At 38.1% G+C, this 19893-nt stretch overlaps 5 protein-coding genes across 8 annotated transcripts; 2 read left to right on the top strand and 3 right to left on the bottom strand.

Annotated features, from left to right (window-relative positions):
• Positions 1-116: 116 nt before the first annotated feature.
• LOC120000222 lies at positions 117-2938 on the bottom strand. Its single transcript, XM_038848173.1, has 2 exons — positions 2437-2938; positions 117-1698 (listed from the first exon to the last, which is right to left on the bottom strand). The coding sequence occupies exons 1-2, from the start codon at positions 2691-2693 to the stop codon at positions 288-290; spliced, it is 1668 nt and encodes a 555-aa protein (XP_038704101.1). The 5' UTR covers positions 2694-2938; the 3' UTR covers positions 117-287.
• A 550-nt stretch (positions 2939-3488) lies between these two features.
• LOC120000227 (dolichol-phosphate mannose synthase subunit 3-like) lies at positions 3489-5470 on the bottom strand. Of its 2 annotated transcripts, XM_038848180.1 has the most exons (5): positions 5326-5451; positions 5073-5167; positions 4282-4982; positions 4063-4170; positions 3489-3933 (listed from the first exon to the last, which is right to left on the bottom strand). In XM_038848180.1, exons 3-5 carry the CDS (start codon positions 4381-4383, stop codon positions 3874-3876), a joined length of 270 nt encoding a protein of 89 aa, XP_038704108.1. In that variant the 5' UTR covers positions 4384-4982; positions 5073-5167; positions 5326-5451; the 3' UTR covers positions 3489-3873. The 2 variants fall into 2 exon arrangements, with proteins under 2 accessions (XP_038704108.1, XP_038704107.1); XM_038848179.1 differs by lacking the exon at positions 5073-5167 and having other exon boundaries at positions 4282-4413; positions 5326-5470.
• Positions 5471-5572: 102 nt separating this feature from the next.
• LOC120000224 (FHA domain-containing protein FHA2-like) lies at positions 5573-9669 on the top strand. 2 transcript variants are annotated; one of them, XM_038848176.1, is made up of 3 exons: positions 5573-6327; positions 8585-8742; positions 9160-9669. In XM_038848176.1, the coding sequence occupies exons 1-3, from the start codon at positions 5721-5723 to the stop codon at positions 9367-9369; spliced, it is 975 nt and encodes a 324-aa protein (XP_038704104.1). In that variant the 5' UTR covers positions 5573-5720; the 3' UTR covers positions 9370-9669. The 2 variants fall into 2 exon arrangements, with proteins under 2 accessions (XP_038704104.1, XP_038704103.1); XM_038848175.1 differs by having other exon boundaries at positions 5573-6354.
• A 281-nt stretch (positions 9670-9950) lies between these two features.
• LOC119999638 (ethylene-responsive transcription factor-like protein At4g13040) lies at positions 9951-15535 on the bottom strand. 2 transcript variants are annotated; one of them, XM_038847325.1, is made up of 8 exons: positions 15256-15535; positions 14740-14814; positions 14481-14596; positions 14123-14253; positions 12696-12780; positions 11976-12156; positions 10516-10637; positions 9951-10417 (listed from the first exon to the last, which is right to left on the bottom strand). In XM_038847325.1, the coding sequence occupies exons 3-8, from the start codon at positions 14521-14523 to the stop codon at positions 10269-10271; spliced, it is 711 nt and encodes a 236-aa protein (XP_038703253.1). In that variant the 5' UTR covers positions 14524-14596; positions 14740-14814; positions 15256-15535; the 3' UTR covers positions 9951-10268. The 2 variants fall into 2 exon arrangements, with proteins under 2 accessions (XP_038703253.1, XP_038703252.1); XM_038847324.1 differs by lacking the exon at positions 14740-14814.
• A 2341-nt stretch (positions 15536-17876) lies between these two features.
• On the top strand, positions 17877-19381 carry LOC119999816 (wound-induced basic protein-like). The gene is made up of 2 exons (XM_038847573.1): positions 17877-18043; positions 19144-19381. The coding sequence occupies exons 1-2, from the start codon at positions 17973-17975 to the stop codon at positions 19214-19216; spliced, it is 144 nt and encodes a 47-aa protein (XP_038703501.1). The 5' UTR covers positions 17877-17972; the 3' UTR covers positions 19217-19381.
• Positions 19382-19893: the final 512 nt, after the last annotated feature.

The following is a 19893-nucleotide window of genomic DNA, read 5'->3' as shown; positions in this document are numbered from 1 at the left end:
AACAATTGATTTCATGGTAAACAATGTTGGACCAAAAGTAAGCTACAAGACAAATAATATCATAGACACTTTAGACATGTTTTGATTTGAAAATTTTAAAGATCAATAATCTGATCTACTACAACCTGATTAACTTTTTCTTATTCATCTCATATTAGTCTGAACATGGTAACATCTTAGTTACAGTATGGATAATGTAAATGGACACTGAGTTCAAACCTTATAAGCAAACTATTTATCTTCGCTGTTGATCTTCACTTCTGGGTATCAAACTTGTCAAGAATCAATCAAAACATCCATCTAGGAGACGAATGAACCGCACTTTGCTGTCGAGTTCTGGTTGGGAGCTGGGGTCTGGTTGGCTGCTCTGAGTTGTTCCGCTTTTTCATGATAGAGGAGACAGTTGGGCTGTAGTAGTCGTTACTTCTCTGTGAAGTTGCCCCTTGTGAATACATCTTCCTGCCATGGATGAAGCTCCTCTGCTGTTCAAGCATATCCCTGCGAGCCATTGGGTTCCTGTGCACAACTTCCCATCTATTGTAACTCACACAACTCTGGCTCCTTCCAACTTGCTTAGACTTTTCCTCTCTGGGACTCGCATAGTTTCGGCTCTCTGCAGTTTCTGCAGAGTACATAGTAGTCTCTCCCTCGCTGCTGTACCCATTATGCATTTCTGAAAGTTTGATTGGGGAGCAACTAGAATGGACCTCACTTTGGGCCCCATTTACAGACCTTGTAGAGGCTATCTCGGCATCAGCAGCAGGACCAGTCAGTTCACCATCATTGATTTGGTCTTCTTCTTGGAATGGTCTCTCCAGAGGCAATTCCCCCACACAGTTCTCACCAGAAACCGATGGCAGCTGTTTCACCGATCGGGATAAGACCGTAGCTTTCAAAACCTTTGGAGGGAAATTGATATCCAAAAGCTGGCTATTCACGTTCTCTTTCTTCCGTACAGGCACTGCAGTTAATTTTGGCGATTCATATATTTCTGGAGTAGGGATTCCCTGTTCATGGGAAACATGAGGATCATTGGCTGCTTCTCCAATGTTGTTCGCTGCAGCAGAAGAACTTGGTCCTAGCTCATTCCTAGCTGTCAAAATTTTATTTGATGAAGATGGGATCCCATCATTGTTGGCAGTTTGCTTGAAAACCTGGCGAAGTGTGAAGGAAGCACATGAATGGTCACTCCTCTGGCCCGTAGACATAAGTCTAATGAGCGCTAACTTAGGCTTGGAAAGTTCATCAAGGCTGCCTTCCCAGTGCTGGTTTAACCAATCACAGATAATGGGAATTGGGATACCAAATTGCATCGGAGATTCCTTCTTCATTGACAATGAGGATGATGATGAAGTTGAAGAAGATTTGGTGTTTGGAGATGTAGCTAGTTTCATTGGATCACAGATCATAAATGCAAGATTACCATGTACATCAAAACCGGCAGACCCAGGACTCCATATAATTCCATCAGTTGACAGTTTTATAAGATTGTCTGTGGCTATCACTACCTTTCCTTCACCAACTATTAGTTCTCTCTTCACTGTATAACCTAAAAGGTAAATGATGCTGCCCAGATCCATATTTGGTTTGGAACAGATCTTCAATGAGTGAGGCTGCTGACAGTGGGCATTTGATTCTCCATCCACAGAATCTAAACCCACTATTGTGAGATCTAGAACAGAGCTAGTGATGAAAAATCTGCAACACGATAACAAGACATGAGAAAATTCAGTGGCTGTGATTAAAGTGCAGAAATATGAGAAAAAACTTGCAGCATGAAAACTTATCACTCTTTCTTCCATAAGGCTAACGTTCATGAATAAAAAGACCTCATAAAAGGGGTTATACAAAGCGGGGCACTATGAAAATCCAACAGATAACCTGGGGCTTAAACAAAAAGGCAGTAAATTGCGATGCAATATGAGATATACGCAGAAATCTCACTACTCCTTAAGCCAGATATACATGGCACAGTGCAAGAAAAAATCCTGGACTCATATGTGACAGTCAACTGTCCAAAACAAGGATGATTTGGAAGAATAATTCCACGACGAAATCCAGAAAACTCCAAATTGATTCTTGTAGAAGCAAAAGAAAATCACGAGAATAAACTTGCGTATTTTGTCCAGTTCAAAGAACACCTACAAACATCATTTGCTTCCATTCAATCAACATTTTTTCTTTGATGCATCGAAGGAGTTGCCCCTCACAGCTTACACAACTCTTCCCCTCAATCCCAATGCTTATGCACTATTTCTACCAACGCTCACTAAACTTCTCCTCACAATTTTCTTCGCAGCCAAACTTATGAACGATTATTAACAAAAATTGAGTATCTACAAATGAAATTCCCTCTCTTTGCAGCTCCCATACTCTCCCTTTCCATTTTTCCCCAAGAGAAAACCTAAACCAAAGTAAAAGAATTAAATGAAGAACCTGTGAGGAACTAGGGTCGCAGCAACGCCATTTTGCAGCCGGATCTCCGAACTTTCAGCAGCGGCAACAGAGGGAATGTTGACGTGAGTAGTCAGAAGCAGATTCCGATGAATTAAAAATCCAGTACCACAGGAGTCGCTCCTGGGGCTACATATACTCGCCATAGCCGGGCTTTTGCCGGTGAAAATGGCGGCCTTCATTCTCTCAGACTTGCCTACTCCCTTGCAGAAACACCACGACTCTATGAGAGCCCCCATTGTTCTGCTCAGCTCGCCAACGTGTTTGTCGGCGTGTGTATAATTAGAATGGCGGATCTACAGAGTCTCGCATTTACAGTTCAAATGAAATGGTTATGGATATCAGTGTCCGTGAGCTTCTAAGTATTCTCAGAAAATTTTGAAAAGAAAAGGAAAAATGAGAGAAAATGGAGACGGTAATGAGGAGGAGATGGCCATGAAATGAGTAGAAGGGTCCGAGTGTTTGTGAGCTGGAAGTTTTTCTGATAATGAGAGAGAGAAGGAAGCATGTCATGTGTCGACGTGTCTTTTCCTTAATTGCCGATCATGAACCATACACGTGCCATTTTGGGAAAAGGCTTTTTAGATTTTTGATCTGGGGCCGTCCATTGCATTGATTAACTCCTCTAATATTAGAGGTTTGTAACGGGCCTCCAGCCCGTCAGCCCACAATGGCCCAAGCTGTTTGGGGTCGGGCCACCACGTACCATTGACCATGGTCAATAATCAATATGCCATGCTAGACCCAACCCAGCACCTCTTAACGGGCTGGGATTCTAGGCCCACCAGGACCGGGGCCAACCCCACCTGGCCGTCCCAATTTTAAAAAATTTCAAAGTTTTTTTTACATGTAGAGAAACGGCCATCACAATTCACAAATGAAGTTATGGCATTAGTGGTAACGTGCCGGGCCATGATTGGAGGTTCACGGGCAGGCCCGGCAAACTGTGATGAGATGAGCCAGCCCGGCCCACTTTAAACCTCCACTAACACCCCCGTAAACAGTCAGTTTAGGTTTAGATTTAAGAGGGCTGAAACTGGAATCAGAAGGTCTATTCCTACTCAGGATGGATCATACAGTGAGAAACTAGTTTTACTTGGGCTCCTCCAAACACAGTTTCAGACAGGTTCATCGTTACAGACTTTTACAGGTCCCATATTGCACATCATTCAACCTGCCTTGTCAGTTTTCAAAACAAGCGCATCAGTTCGCGCTCAAAATAACATCGCTAAGATCGTAGTGCCAGAGAAAAAGAGCGAAGATGGAGGAATAGTAATGGCAGCCATCACATAGCCTTTCGTTTTTAGAATATTTCAGTCAGGTACAAAGGCTTTTCAACTGGCAGTTAGAACAAACTTACAGGAGTTTCAAATCAAATCCTTAGCTAACGTCCAATTCAAGAGGACCCTGAAAACTTAATCAAGTAGAAGCGACATCAACCCCCTTTTGCATCAGAAAGTCCTTGGCTTCAACAATGTCCTACAACGAACACAAAAAGATTAGGGTTAGACCCAACATCAATCAGGAGAGAAGTTAAATCTTTCTCTAAAAGGAAAAACTATGAACCGACGTACTGAACTTTGATTGATTGCCATGGGTGTATAATACCTGCTGCAGTAGCAATGCTTCATGAGGACAAGTTGGAAATCGTGTCAGACCAATTCCCACCATTAGCAGACCATAGCATCCTAGAGATACAACAAAATAGATGGGTAGCTGGGCACGACATGTTAAAAAAGGAATGTCAAATATTACCAATGTTACAAAACTAAAGGGACCAAAGAACCACATAAATAAATGAAGTTAGAAATTTATAAGAAAACTCACCAGCCAGGCATTACTACGGGGAATTAGAGATGTCTCCAAGAGGCCAATCCAAAATGCAGAAATGGCAACCAGCAGTGTTAAAATTTTCAGAACATGCTTCATTGCATTCACGAAGAGTAAGTACTCCTACGCCTGGCAGTATTTCAAAAATATTTTCAAATAGGCACCTCATACAAAGAGGGTACAATCAAACATGTCGCGATTCTCAAATAAGCAGAGACTTTGTAATGAAAACCGGATCATTAGTATCATAACTCCAAGCCACCTGAGTTGGCGCTTAAGATCTGAACAATTCTCATGTCTACAACGACTATTGCCACGTCAACTTTAAAAAAACAGGTTGCTCCAAGTTCGATGCTGGTAATAAAGTACATTGAGCTCACAACTAACTAATGGGTTCACAAATTATGAAGTATTTTTAACCCATGAATGCTAACTGATGTCACCCAAAAAATAATGCAACTCATGCTATCAAAAGGAAATTTCTTGCTTCAATGTATTTGAAAACACAATCTTTAACTGTTCCATATTGACAATCGAATTGATGCTGACTCAAGTTATATTCATGGCCATGGGAGAATTTGAGAGAGAACAACCAAATGCTAATCAAAAGCTGCCATCAGATGGGATATATCAAATAGATTATCTCATTATCCCATTATATGGAACTCAAAGCCCTTGCGCAATGTAGTAATCATCACCTGGCAGTTCATAAAATATGGTAGTGAAAAACAAAGTAGCAAATAAAAAAGTTTTTAAATATATTGAAAACAACAAGTTTGCGAATGTACTTTAGGGTTTTGTAGTGTTGGGTAGTCAGCAAAAAAACTCAAGGAATTTGGTCTACCACAACAAACATAACTCAACAGACCCGAAATTCAGAGATCTGAAACATATCCAAGAAAAACCCACAAAAAAAGGAAGGATTTGAACTTCAATCGAAAAGAAAACAGGTCACCAATCAACATCCAAATTTTGGGGGTTAAGAAAATGAATAGATTTCATAACGAGAATCAGGGAAAAAGAAAAAAAGAGTCGCATAACCTGAGAGGAGATTCGAGAAGATGAAGATTTTTCAGTATAGACGGCGACGTTAATGGCGGCGAAACTGCTACGAAGGGTTTGGGAGCGGCTGTGGTTAATAAGAAAAAACCCGAAGACGCTCAAATATGGCCGTTTATTTTTCAAAACAAAAAATTGCTTCGAGCACAGATGCCAAACAGGCCTTAAAGGCCAACTGTGAATAAAAAAGTGGTATCCAATTTCCAATTAGTTTTTATTCGGTACCTAGGTCGAAATTTTCCCTTATTTCATACTGTAGTACTATTTCTTAGCAATTGGGAAAGTGGACCTTCCATTTTCCTTCTCAATCCCTCTCCCAAATTGAATCCAAATGCAAATAGCCCTAATTGGATTGGAGAATCAGAGAGTCGCAGACGATGGGGACGACCGGCGTTGACGTTGAAGCCGGGTTTGCGAAGCTGCAAGGCGAGGATTTCGAGTACTACATGCAAACATACTCCATCATTCTAGGCCGCAACTCGAAGAAATCCACCGTCGACGTCGACCTCGCGAGTCTTGGCGGCGGCATGAATATCTCCCGCCACCACGCCCGCATTTTCTATGACTTTACCCGCCGCCGATTTGCTCTTGAGGTTCTCGGAAAGAATGGCTGCCTTGTCGAGGGCGTTCTCCACCTTCCCGGTAACACTCCCGTCAAGCTCGACTCCCAAGACCTCCTCCAGATCGGCGATAAGGAGTTCTATTTCCTGCTTCCGGTCCGTAGCATCTTAGGCGGGCACGTGGGGCCCAGACATTACGTCGCAGGAACGAAAGCCGGGCCCGTGGTCCCTCACTACAATTACCATTCCGGTACTGAGACTGGGCGTATGATGGGGGCCGTGGCCGGAGTCAAGAAGGGGAGTGGAAGGGAGCTTTACGATGAGTACGAGGATGAGGAAGACGTTGGCAGTAGCAGTAAGAAGTTGAGGAGAGAAGGTTACGAAGGCTATGGGTATGGAACAGCTGCGTCTGGTGGGTCAGGTGGTAAGGCCGGATTGTCTGGATCATTGGGTTAGTAGCTAGTGGTGATAGCTTATTGACTCCTGGTATATACTCGATTGTGTGTGGTTTGATAAAACAACTTAATTTCAGATTATGATTGATTTTAAATGATCTAATAATGTTGGGTTTTATTTCAAGATTGGTTGTTTGAATGCTTTTATGTTACCATGTGTTGACCACTAATTCGATTTTGTGATTTTTATTGTTTGTTTTAATGATGGTTGTGAATGAGTGTGTTATTATTGTTGTTGGCGGGTAGGAAGCTTGCTCTATTTGGAGTTCAATCACATGGGGTTTTGTCAAAACCTGTGTGTAAAAATTGGCGCAGTAGGATCATTTGAGCCTTCATGTTGATTTTGGTGTTTATGCATGACGTGGTTTTGTTTATGGATGAATCTAGTTCCCTTTTTGTGGTGTGAATCTCTTGATGTACGCCTTGCCGCCTTTATAGATTAATGTTTTAATTCAGCATGAGCATGCCCATCATATTTTGTTCTGCTTTTACTGGGCCAGTGCTGAATAGCGTAGCTATGATATCAATGATAAGAGGATTGACCAATTGGGATTGAACTTAACAACACAAAGGTTTCTAACAATTGAGCTAATCTAGTCATCTAATAAGGAACAGAATGAATAAAATCGTAAATTGAGATTGTAGAGTATGATGGACTGTTCGTTGATAAACTTGAATCATAAGAGGACTGGGGTTGTGTTGTGGAATGCAAGTAATTAGTTTAGAGTTGGAGCATTCTTTGTTTGATGCCATTTTCTATGAATAAATTTATACAAAAGAATATAATTGGGCAATGAGACTCATCAATTTGGAGATATGAAAGAAGCTACAATACAAGTGTCATTTTTTTTGTTTTTATTTATATTTTTACTCTGCTCGAACAACGCATCCTTCTTGTCTTGGTTATCCTTGTAAAAGGGATATAAATGATACGCCCTTGTTAGTTACTGCCTTCTTGATTTCATGGAGCTTGATTACTGAGAAGCTAAGTAGCTATTTTGTATTTTAGATATTTCTCCTTATTGCATAGTTCAGGATATGTTGTCTGATATTTGAGGCAAATTTTATTCAAGGTAAACACTCTTGTTTGTTTTTTCAGAAAGCATCTTTTAAATACAATTGTTGTCCGAAGGGAATCCAATGGTAGCAGTAAATTTATAAAACATCAAGGGATTTGTTGTAGACAGATTTGATGTTTGACCATAGTGTGTAAGTGTGTAAGACTATGTTCTAAACATATTCCTGAAGCTCATGCTAGATGACTTCTTTAGTGATTTCCTTCATGATTGTCTTTTTCAATACCTTTGTAGTCTATAAAAAGGCATCTTTGATCTAGTAAGAGGGCGAATATATTGGCAGCTGAATAAAATATCTAGTAAGAGTTGTCTTTTTACTTCCATCTTCTACTGCGTCTTACAAACTCACATTGTTCCCATTTGACGGCAAAAACCCTAACCTCTGTCACACACGCTGCATCAAGATTGCACCATGATTACAATAATTTTCATAACTGCTGGTTTTTATGGTAATTTGACAGTGTAATATACTCTTGTTGGCTCATTATATCTTACTTCTAATCAATTCGTGTTTGGTTTTAAGATATTTCTCCTTTTGATGGATATAAGATTTTGTTCTTGAAATGGTTGTATGTAAAAGTAAGAAACTAAAAATTCTTGATGGACATTTAGGCCCGTTTGGCGGAGAGGTTCAGAGGGCGGTTGGGAGGGCTTGGGAAGAGTTGGGTTGGAGACTGGGAACACTTGTTTAGTAGGGGTGTATACCCTTAATATAAGTGATGGACCAAGCGTTCTATTAAAATCGGGGACTATATTGTTATTTTGCAAGTGTTTAATGAATGAACACCTTCAGACCCATTGTTTTGGTGGGTTCATAAAAGGACTGTTGGGAGGGGTTCAGAAGGTTTCATGAACGCCTCCCAAACATCTCATGTTTTTTTTGCCAAACAAGGGTTCGAGACGACCCTCTCCGCCAAATAGGGCGTTAATCTGATACTCTTCGGCTTTGTTCTTCTGTTGGTTTTGTTTCCTCTCCAGTCTAACAACAGGTCTTTGCAGTTTGTACAATTGCATCAATGAATTCTTTTCTAATTTTGAAATCTTGCTAATTTTGAATTCTTTTCTAATTTTGAAATCTTGCTGTGTTAAACATGATGTTTGCCTAACAATTGCTCTCTCATAGTCATTGTCTCATCTCTGGTTCCTGCAGAGAAAAAATTGGAGGGAAGATCTAGGATCGAACGCGAATCAGAGAGTCAGCAGCTTCTGTTGTTGGAAGAAAAGGATGTGGTGTCATCTGTGGCTATTGTGCTCTCCGATCTTTGTGGTCCAGGGGAATGGATGCCTATGGAGAAACTACACACAGAGGTGAGTTTTAATAGGTTGTTATCTTGACCCATGTTACTTCCACACTTGTGGCTAGCTTTAAACAGTGTCAATTGACTCACACATACATTTTGAATAGCGCCTTGCATTATTTTTTCATCCAACTCTGAGTATTCAGTTGGAACTTGAAAACTTAATCTTGTTTTATATATTAATGTTGCCAAGCTGGTGTTCTTGCATTATCGGTGCATCTTTTGAGGAACAATATAATAAAGGATGTGCATTACCTTAGCATTATGTTCTAATGGAGCACTTTTCTGATAGTAGATGTATTTTCCATTTCATATGACATGCAGCACTTATTGTGAGTCGTTTTATTTTTGGCTTTCTGCTTCTACCTACTCTATCTGATGTTGAGCTCCTTGGGATTACTCACTCTATATTTTTTCTCTTCTTCAGTTAGTGGAGCAATATGGCGCTGTCTGGCATCATAGTCGAGTAAGAAGATATCTCACATCTGAGGACTGGTCCGGTCCTGAATCCAAGGGGAAACCTTGGTATGGCTTGCTCATGTTGCTAAGAAAATACCCAGAACACTTTGTCATCAACACCAGGTCCAAGGGCCGTGTTACGCTGGAGTTTGTTTCTCTCGTCTCTCTGCTTTCATAAGCTTGGGGAACATGGCAGCGCCTCTATGGTATTTGCTAACATGCCTGTTTATTCATAAGTGATATACTTCACTGCTTGTGGATCTCTGGTTCAAGCCACGTGTTAGCTTTACAGAAGACCCCCTTTGTTGGGCAAAAGTACAAGAATGGCATGTATCTGAAATTATGTTTCTTTTTTCTTGTACCTTTTTGTTTTCTCTTAACCAATTTGTTGTAGATGATGTGTTTATTCTATCAAATTTCTTTCTTCTGGGAAAAAATGTCTGCTTTTTTACATGTGTTCATAAAGAATGTTGCCCCAGTCTCCCTCATTATATTTTTAAATACTTTTGTTTGATAGAATTCTTTGAAGACTTGATTATATCCCCACTTGCTTGAAGGATGAACATACAGAGAGCATGGTAAACACTCCCTGTTTTTTTGAAGAACTTGTTACTTGTTCATTTCTGTTTGTGGGGTTTTTTGGTAACATTTTTTCTCTCCACCTAAAATCTGAGCCCAGTCACTAATCATTGGAGTGCAATCTGCTAACTTTATGGTCTTTAAACATTCATTTTGCCAGGATTCACTAATGACATAATCTAAATAACCACTCATACTTCTCTTCATAGTAACCTGGGAACAAAGTTTCCAAAGCAGTTTGTGGCCCAGGAGATTAGATGCACAAAAGCTTTGCATCCTTTAATCCGTCCCAAGAATGAAATTGTATTGGTTATGATGCAGAAATTGTATTGGTTATGATGCATATAAATTTGAATCGCTTATTCGATATGGACTTGCTAGCGATAACTAAATGTTCCATCATTTGCTTCATACTGTGGCCGTTGTGCACCAAAAACTGGGACGAGGCCACATAGAGCTGAACCAGTAGAACAGACCATGATTTGCACAACAGAACTTTTAAGAGACTGATGAGTCTGGATCTGCATCTTCCGATGCAGAGAAGCCATTGACGCCTTGTTTGCTATCCCAGTCACTGCTCTGCATTGAAACCTCGCTTGGCTCGCTCTTTTTCTCCATCCCTGCTCCTAGTAGCCTTCTTTTGTGCTCTGACAACATTTTTGAAGGCAAACCATTAAACATGGAATCAATAAAAGCTAAAAAAAACCCAGAAGATCAACATTGAAGTCTGTAAAGGAAATCTCACTTTTATTATTAATGGAACGGCGAGTGTATGCCAAGAATTCATCCCAATCAAACTTCCTAAGTTCTTGTTTATCCTCTTCTGACAGCTCAAAGTTGGGTTCCCTCCCACACATGAAAGCAGCTCTGCAGTTCAACCAACCAAAATATGTGAAAATCTCGCCAAGTCATCTACTCTATATTAGTCATAAGACAATAAGACACATGGTGTTAACTGAAAGCTATCTCACATGTGTAATAACCCTTTTCTCCACCCATTTGCATATTCACCAAGGAGTGTTGGGTTGCACAGGCTACTACAAGTCTACAATTTGCACGTTCATGTTGGGAACTATGCATTCATTTTCCTTTTTCTTTTCCTCCATTATCTTCTTCCTCCTTTCTAATTTCCAGGGAAAAGATGACAGAAGAGCCATGCATGCGGTTTCACAACTTCATATAATATTGAGGATCAAAAACCTTATAGAAGACAGTTCAGTACCTTCACGTGTTTTGATGTAATGTGTTTTCCATCAACTATAATCCGAGCTTAAGTGTTTTCTATTAACACTTGGGCATGGATTTCTAAGCAATATCTAATGAGAAATAAGGAGGGTGTTTACTTATACCAGAATGATAATCCATACTTTTATTAAATCAAAGTTGGTTTCTGATAAAGAATAATATAAACTAGTTGCAATACAGCCTCTCCGCAATGCAAGGGTAAGATTGTGTGCATTTCCCCCTTCCCCGACCCTACCTCCACTGCAGGAGCCTTACACGCAGAAGTTGTCTAACCTTTAACTAGCGATTACAAGAAGATCTAGTGAATCAAGTAAATCTATCACAGGAGTAAAGGGGGCTTGGGAAGGGGTGGGATTAAAGGAAGTTCTGCATATTCTATGCATGATTGTGAAGGCAACATGCAGGGGTGGAGCTTCATTAGAGCATAGGCCCCCCTCAAAATTTTCAAAACTTTATACTGTAATTGTTAAAAATATTTAAATTTTCAATATGTAGTAAACTTTTTATCTTTGTCAACTTTCACCTATGAGTGATGACCATTGTGTAAGAATAACAAATTCAAATAAAACATCAAATGACAATAAAATACAAAATGTCAAATTTTTCCAGAATGTCTCATGAATCACCAAGGAAAACTCCTCCTTTTTTTCCCCTTTTTTCTTCTCCCAAAGAAATATCATTTTCTTTTAGTAAGTTCCAAGTGCTCAACTTGTGTTTGAAACATATTTAGTTGTCCATCATCCAATTTATTGATGAATTTGTTGTTCGAATTTTGTTTTTTACATATATGTATTTTTAGTTGGCCCCACCAAACATGTGATGCAATCTCTGCTACTCTGTGTGTGTGTGAATCAGTGTGCATGTGTGTGTGCATGAATAGATTTATAGTCATCTTAAGATGCTATATGCAAATAATGGTTAGCACCAGAAGAAATCGATATTCCAATGTCAAACTATTACCTGTCATACAGATGGGCAGCCTCTTCTTGCGAACCTACAGTCCCCAAGTGGATTTGTTTCTTATCAACTTTTATAGCTGCCTGCCACTTCATATTCTTGAAATACACGCCTCTCATTACACATGGTTCTTGGTTTTGCACATGCTTCCTCCGGTGTCGCTTCCTGCGTTTGATTGGTTGCTCTAAAAATAAATAAACAACCAGCAGAGTCAAATTGCAGTAGAGATGGATGAACTCTCACACTATCAGTTCCCATTTTAAGAGGTATTGCAGCTAATTAATAGTCGATGGAGATAAAAAAAAAAAAAAAATCAGAAAGAAAAAAAGGAGGGAAAATCCATGCAGCCACAAATTATTAAAAAAAAAGCTATAAGAGAAACAAAAGTGTCTTTTCAAACATCGCTTGTTCTGGCAATACAATAATTTTGCATTGTATCACAATAATTCTATAAGAAATGCAAGTTTGAGTGTGAAGCATCCAAAAAATCTTCTGCACGTGATACGTTATGCAGTTTACCATAAGAATAAGAAAGCAAGTTTTAAATATGTGGATGATGGCATGGCACGAGGCGTCGATGCAGACTAGAATTTCTTATCGTGTTTCCCAGAACGTCCCAATATGTTGATGGCCTGGTATGGGTAATAAAATATACAATTTCACACTCATTTAACAAATAACAGCTCAGTTGCTGGAAGCAAACATATCGTCGGACCAACAGACCTGAATATTGTTCATTGTGGAGTTCTTTTGGTGAGGTAGAACCAAGTGTATCTGATGATCCAGGTCCTAAGCTGAGACTAGTTTTCTGGGAAACAGATGACATACAAATGTAAATGTCTATGGAAACAAAAAAAATATTCAGGAAAGCATAAAATCATGAATATTCTGTAATTTCAATTGTCTATGAACCAGATTATTTAGTGCATAATTTGGAGACATATGTGTGCTTATCAGGTACATTCCAAACAAACTGACCCAGGGAAAGCGCAAAATCATTGATTATGATTCTAGACTAAACCCTTGGTTTCCTGAACAAGTTGTCTCATTATAAGCTGCTATTTTGCTTCTCCTCAAAGTAAGCATAGTTGCTCAAACACTAAACTCACATAATGGCAACTTTCTGTGCACATCTCAAATCTGTTTTTATAATGAAAGCATTACTTCCTCTATTGACAACCCACCCATCCCACCCTCCCTCCCACCACCAAAAGTACAGTGGGACTCTTGTCCAAAAAACCACACAAGCTGCCAAGCGCCAACTCACCAATGGACTCTTCATATGCTGCATTTTCATTCTAGTCTCCAGATGGAGTTGCACTGAGTCAAGTGGTTGGCATCCCACTGCTCTGCCTCAGCGCAGGGGTTCAAACTCCCCCCATCCAGGAGAAAAATGTTGAATATTAAAAAAATAAAATTCACAGAGTTACCAATATCCAAACCTAGCATACTAGTTTTAAAGAAAGTTGACATTGTATAAGATGTTCACTACTAGCCAACATACTGGACTATCTGCATGCTCAGTAAAAATCTAACCACACATGATATTTTGCAGACAATTTTTCTTAGCTTACTTCCAGATAAGATGAATGCATGCTACTACAATGAACAGCTAGGACATAGCTACCCAATATCAAAAAGGAGGTCAGAAGAATGTACCTAAGAGATTGAATTATTTTACATTCTTACTTTTTTCTTTATTTAAGAAAGAGGGCAGGAAAAAATGGCATCTGAAAGGGAAAAATACTATCCCCATTAAAAGAAAATAGTCACATTGAGTAAAATCGACAAACAAAGCTACTTGACAAAGATGACATTTCATCTTTTTTCCCAATACAGAAAGTTCTATAATTATTACAGTGGCAGCTCTCTCAAACAATTATCTATGCAAAGAAGGGGTTACAATGTGCAAGTTAAATACAGTATGGAACTTTCCGCTACAATGTCATTCTACATCTTACAAATTTTAAAGAGTGCATTGGAAGTCTGTCAAGGAACACGTTCAAAGTTTTCAAATGAAGGGATGCAATGGTTAGGAGAGTATAATCACTCACGGAGACCAGAGAGAAGTTTGAATAAAACCTTTGTAGCAGAAAGCACTTTGTCCAATGCAGGTTATCAAATAAATGGGAAAAGTTATACATTCTTACCCCCCGTGGCTGGGTGACATCACCAAATGGCAGAGGATGCACACTAATGGATCTCGAATGCTGGATAGGACTTTCAGTATAACTTCCATTACCAAAAAACCTAGTTAAAGGTGACAGGAAAGAATTTCTCCCTGCAAAGGCACACCAAAGCTCTATAATCATTAAAGTGGAGTCAGATAGTCCAAAAACCCCCAGTAATTAAAATACAATTTCAACAAAACAATATTGCAAAGCATCGAGAAGCGCAATTCGTTCATAGCTATATCTAATGACCATGCTAACTGCTGATAAAATGAAACTAATTAATGTTAATTCACAAAAACATTTCACTCGTCACATAAAAATGTAATCAGTTTACCCGAGCAGAGTCCCAAGAGTCTACGCCTTCGTAAGCTCACCATGGTGGAAACCTATCCTCCTCTTGACGCACAATGGTTTAGTCGACAAATTGCAACATTTACCACCTTACTCTTCCTACACAAAAGACAGATCCGTGCTTATGAAAAATAGGATTCAAATATGTTCCTTAGCTAGTTACAAAACACATTAGTCAAGCTAAAGGCTATGTGCAGCAATTCAAATAAAGGGACTAACCAAACAATGCCATTGATAGTTACCTTAAGTACTCCATTACAGGTCGAATTCCCGGACAACTAAATTTAATGGCCAACGACCCAGGAGAGGAGTAAAGACTAATTAAGAAACTCAAAATAAAGTAAGTTTCCCCATAATTCGTGTAGAAAACAACAACCCACCGAGAATGACAAACAGCATTAGAAATTTAGAATTCAAACAAATTAACAAAAGACGCCCAAATAATTCTGTGTAAACACTTCCCAATCCCTATGTTAGCGAAATAAGTCAAACCCACCACCTTTCATGAGGCATTCCAGAGAAAAGACAAAAACCCAAATCCACAAAAACAAACTCAAACAATATGCACACTCGTACCAAAAATAAAGACAAACCCACAAAAACCCATCACGAGAAGTGGCCACCCTTGATTCCTTGACATCCATTGTTGACCATAAACTGAACTAAGTAGCACGTACCACCCCAGAAAGAGGCATGTAAAATCCCATAAAACAGAAGCAACCATTATGACAAAGTCAAAATAAAGTCAATGTCCGTACCTCGGACGGCGAGGAGGTGGTAGTTGAAGGACCTTGAACACAAAGGACACTCAGTTAGATAGATTGTACAAGTGAAATCTGGTAAAATAAGACAAATACGGGTCAGGATTTAGGACAGGGAAGGTGGTGAACGCTCCTTTGTAGATAGAGAAAGACGAAAGGCTTGGCTCATGCATCTACCACCTTTTGTTTTTATATGAGGGAAGTGGGGGAGGGTGCTGATGATGAGGGAGGGTGGTGAGTTTAGAGAGGGAGAGAGAGAGGGTGTTTTTGTTGTTGTTGTTGTTGTGTTGAATATAAAACGGGACTTCACATATTCTTGATTGTGTCTGATTACAGTAATGCCCTTTTTCCACTGTTCTTTATACCCCATTGTGATTGTGCATCTCATTTACCATTATGCCCTTCCTCCTCTCAACAAATGTGTTTTTTTTTTAATTTAAAATTTTTTATTTTATTTTATACCATAGGCAACATATTTTGTGCCATTATTTTACACAACATGGAATTATTATGTTGTCAAGAGAGAATCAAATTTAGCAAATTTTCAACTTGTATGACTAAGTCATACACTCAAGTTTGCTTGCAAGTGTTTGGAAATTTGTACACATGGGTTAGGTTTGACATAAATCAATGCTTATAAATGTATTGAGAGTGCTGTAAAATTAGGTATGTTCCCGTAGAACTTCCATGTCAGAAAAATGAGAGATCAAGTAAAAAAACATTTCAACATGTAAAAATTAATACGATAGAATAGACAAATTAAAAAGAAAGGCAAATACAATACGAAAAACCTTGATGTTCAACTGGCTAATCATTCGTGTATTTATGTTTACGGTGTTGAGTACGAATATTGTAAATATCATAGTTGTTTATATATGTGAGTATGTGTTGTTACATGTGTGTGGTTTTTATGTGCCATCAAAAAATACAACGAGAAGATAGTATAAAAATCAAAATTATATCCTCATCATAAACCGTAATACCCAATTCTTTTTTTATTTTCCTTTTACAGTTTGAAGATTAATTATTTGTTTCATGAGATAATCACATATATTTGACCATAAGTGAGACATTTGCTCTTTTTACAATTTTAATCTTTGGTGAGATTTGTTTTTTTATTTGAAAAATTAAAATTAGTTATTTTTAGCGCATGACTATTTGGTAAAATTTGTTAACAACTTGTTTGACTTTAATCTCTAATTACTAAGAACTCCATAATTCGTTTAAAAATATGAGAGTCTACGATTTTAATCTAATGGTTTGGGAGATGTGTCATATCACATCAAATTTTTTTTCATTCTTAAAATTTGTCTGATTTTTATATATCAATGTGAATTGTAAATTTCAGGGAATTGTAGGATTTCCAATCCGTGAAAAATATAACCGCAGTGAAGATGGTTTGAATGGAGTTTGTGGAGAGGTTGGAGGGCAATAATGTAACGTGACAGTGCCGTGTAAATTAGGCAGAAGTGGGACACATCGGGAATAAAAAGAAATTAGAAGGGTAGGCAAGGGGAGGTTGAAGTAATTAATAATACGGTGGGTTGGCTGGTGGGCTAGTCTAGCGCACCGACGAGCTGTGATTGGATGGTCGGCCTTTTGTAGATAATGTCTCGCCAACCTCAACCCATTTTGAAGCCAAAACAACTATTAGTATTAGGCCACAGTAAATAGCATATGAGACACATTAACTGGTTTACGGAGGAATGAGTCAAAAGAAGTAAAAAAAAGAAGCATCGGTCTTACAGATCCCGTTGTTTTCTGTTTCGGATATCTCAAATACTGAGATAGACACACACGATTTCATATAGATCATGTGAAATTCACGATTTCATATGAATCTTGTGCGTTCATTTTAATATTGGAGTTTGTAACAACACACGGACATCCTTAGAATTTTTTTCGAACGAGAAGGTGAAAAAATAGATGTGAAATTGGAAAGTGTCATTTTAGGTTGTGTTTAATATCACTTCTAAAAATTTTTAAAACAAAAATAAAAACAAAAACATAAAACATAAAACATGAAATGAAAACATAAAATTGAAACTTGTTTGGTTGAACTCTTAAAACTAAAAACAAAAACTGAAAGCGTAAAACTGAAAAAAAAAAAAAAGTGTGTTTACGTTTTTATTTTCATAATAATGGAATATGTCCACACTACTATATTTTTTATAACTACAGCCTTTGCCGTGTTTCACAATTGAAAGCATCAGCAGAAAGAAAAAAAGATAAGAAATAAAATAATAACCCAAAGTATATTTGATTATTGTCTTCATATCTCTATGCAATTTACAATCTGAAATCTTAAAGAAAGTGCAATCTATAATAAGTATAACTAGTTTTGTTTCAAAAACTTTTAAAAACCTTTTTTTTCTTATTTTCAAAAATTTTGAAAACCTCTTTTTGGTTTTCATAAAAACCAAAACAGAAAATACAAACAAACAACATTTTTTGTTTTATTTTTTATTTTCTGAAAATTAAAACAAAAAACAAAAAATAAAAGTGATACCAAACAGACTCTTGATTTTTTTAACTGGGCTTTCAAATTTTAGAATGATGGGCTTCTTCAGGGGCCCATCTAGAGGGCTTGTAAGTTGTAAAGCCCATCAGTCTTCCACTCTGGATTGTCCGTTTCCGATTAAAACATCGTCAATTAGCGAATACAGGCGGCAGAAGCTGCGAGTCGTAGAGAAATTAGGGTTTCAGCAAGCAAGATGATATACGACGTCAACTCACCGCTCTTCCGTTCCTTCCTCAGCCAGAAGGGAGGAGCCTCCGACAAGAGGTAGCTCTCTCCTTGCTCATGTCGATGCATATAGTTTCTTATATTTAGGGTTTATTTTCTGGAGTTGTTTAACTTGTATGGTTTTACGCGTGCTTCGTTGATAATAGCTTTTTTCACGCCTGATCCGTGTTTTTCAATACTTCGAATTGATTTGTACTAATTACTGGTTTTAGTATGGAATGGATTATGGAAAAAATTAGGGTTTTGGAACCACGATAATCACTGTTCTGTTCCATCCAAAAAAGATGATCCTTGTTCTGTTTGTTGTGTTTCTAGTTAAGAGGCCATGTTCTTCTTATATCTGTTGCCCTCCTATCTTCGACTATCATGTATGTTTTTCCTTTCCTTGCGTGATAAAAATCTCAAAATCTTGGAACTGGATGCTATGCAAAATGTGCAATTTCTGGTTCTAAGGTTTCAAATCTTCTGTTATTTATATTTATTCTTTTGGATCGATTGAGCTAATTGAAACTTCCAATCCATAAATTGTATGGGTAAAATTATGCTTAATTTAGGTGTTTCTATAAGCATGTAGACAATGAAATCAGCTGTTAAGAGCCAAATACATTACTTGTTTTGGAATCCATCCTGCAAATTTCTTGACATTTTTTCAACCTCCTTAAGTTGTTGAACCCAATATATATGTCACATATTTCCATATGCTTTAGGATATTAGAGATGGCTGTAACTGCAATTTTACTTGCTCAATCATGATTGTTAGCTTGTGATGATTGTTGGGACTGTAGAGTCTTTGAATGGCAGAGGACAGAGTATACTCATTCTGTTTTTAAGAATGTTTTATTGAGAGTCTAGTCTTGATGCTTCATGGTCCTATTCGGATCCATAAAAGTTGCAATAAGAAATATCATTTGAGTTAGCTTGCTTTTAGAGGATTAAATTTCACGTTTGGAGGATCTTTAGCATCTTCGGTCCCAGCATATGTACATGCGGCTCTCTATTTTTCTTGATAAGCCTCCTATCATTTCATTTCATCAATTTTCTAAAGTTTTAATTATCCTTGTCCTAAGATTTGGGGTTGTGGTACATTTTGTTTCTTCAAGTAACTGACACATATATTCGTTTCCGTTTTTCTATATCAGGAAAATGGAGGAGCAAAAGCCTAGAGAACAGAGACCAAAAGCCAATGAAAACAAGCCTGTTATGAATGAGTGATGTTGCATTTAGAATGGACTTTGGCGTTTCTTGATCAAAGTTGACTTGTTTCGGATTTAGCTTTCAGTTTGTAATGTTCTGATCTTTGTTTACTTTCTCTATGTTAATTTGAATGTAATGGAATTTTAAATTGAGGTACTAAACCCCCATCTCTGTTTAGTTGTGTATGCTATCTTGAGTACAGTTTAAAGGGTAGAAGACACCTACCCATGAGGGTTTGCTAAAAGGAAAGATGTCCAAGGTGTATCCCTTAACTAGCATTAGAAACCTAGAAGATGGTTCAGTTGCAGAGTTTAGGGGATAGAAATGAGAGTGATTTTGTCATTTTATAAATGTAGGACAGGGTTGGGTGTTAATTAACTTAAAAGTTGACTAAAACTACGGGAGGGGTGTTTTCATTTTGTCAAATGTTGACGGTGGTTTGTGTCCTTTTATGGCATTTAGAGCTACAACTTGCTTATTTAGAAAACTTCAGGGGTGAAATACTTGTGTATTTTGGAATCCAATTATTGTTCTTTCTAGGGTATGATTTAGAAAATATTCTTATTTTTTCACCTCTCTGCCTCTCTCTTTCCCTCTGAGGGTAGGAAAATCATGATCGGGATAGCGGACCCAAAGCTATGGAACTTGGGTGTGGGTCTTTTGTCGAAATGGAATGACCTTACTTTTGATTTTGA

Source organism: Tripterygium wilfordii, chromosome 6, assembly GCF_013401445.1.
Source record: "Tripterygium wilfordii isolate XIE 37 chromosome 6, ASM1340144v1, whole genome shotgun sequence".
NCBI lineage: Eukaryota > Viridiplantae > Streptophyta > Magnoliopsida > Celastrales > Celastraceae > Tripterygium > Tripterygium wilfordii.
The sequence above is the reverse complement of the archived record's forward strand: the minus strand, read 5'-3'. Positions and strand labels throughout refer to the sequence as shown.

Bases quoted from the DNA above. Each gene is read 5' to 3' on its own strand.
- LOC120000222 (XM_038848173.1), bottom strand. From the start codon at position 2,693: ATGGGGGCTCTCATAGAGTCGTGGTGTTTCTGCAAGGGAGTAGGCAAG. The intron at 1,699-2,436 runs GTTCTTCATTTA...ATCGTGTTGCAG, and splicing joins GCGACCCTAGTTCCTCACAG to ATTTTTCATCACTAGCTCTG.
- LOC120000227 (XM_038848179.1), bottom strand. From the start codon at position 4,383: ATGAAGCATGTTCTGAAAATTTTAACACTGCTGGTTGCCATTTCTGCA. The intron at 4,171-4,281 runs GTGAGTTTTCTT...TGTCGTGCCCAG, and splicing joins CCCGTAGTAATGCCTGGCTG to CTACCCATCTATTTTGTTGT. The intron at 3,934-4,062 runs GTATTATACACC...TGTTCGTTGTAG, and splicing joins AAGCATTGCTACTGCAGCAG to GACATTGTTGAAGCCAAGGA.
- LOC120000224 (XM_038848175.1), top strand. From the start codon at position 5,721: ATGGGGACGACCGGCGTTGACGTTGAAGCCGGGTTTGCGAAGCTGCAA. The intron at 6,355-8,584 runs GTTAGTAGCTAG...TGGTTCCTGCAG, and splicing joins CGGATTGTCTGGATCATTGG to AGAAAAAATTGGAGGGAAGA. The intron at 8,743-9,159 runs GTGAGTTTTAAT...TCTCTTCTTCAG, and splicing joins TGGAGAAACTACACACAGAG to TTAGTGGAGCAATATGGCGC.
- LOC119999638 (XM_038847325.1), bottom strand. From the start codon at position 14,523: ATGGTGAGCTTACGAAGGCGTAGACTCTTGGGACTCTGCTCGG. The intron at 12,781-14,122 runs GTAAGAATGTAT...TCTGTTTCCCAG, and splicing joins ATGTCACCCAGCCACGGGGG to AAAACTAGTCTCAGCTTAGG. The intron at 10,638-11,975 runs GTAATAGTTTGA...GTTGAACTGCAG, and splicing joins GCTGCCCATCTGTATGACAG to AGCTGCTTTCATGTGTGGGA.
- LOC119999816 (XM_038847573.1), top strand. From the start codon at position 17,973: ATGATATACGACGTCAACTCACCGCTCTTCCGTTCCTTCCTCAGCCAG. The intron at 18,044-19,143 runs GTAGCTCTCTCC...TTTCTATATCAG, and splicing joins GGAGGAGCCTCCGACAAGAG to GAAAATGGAGGAGCAAAAGC.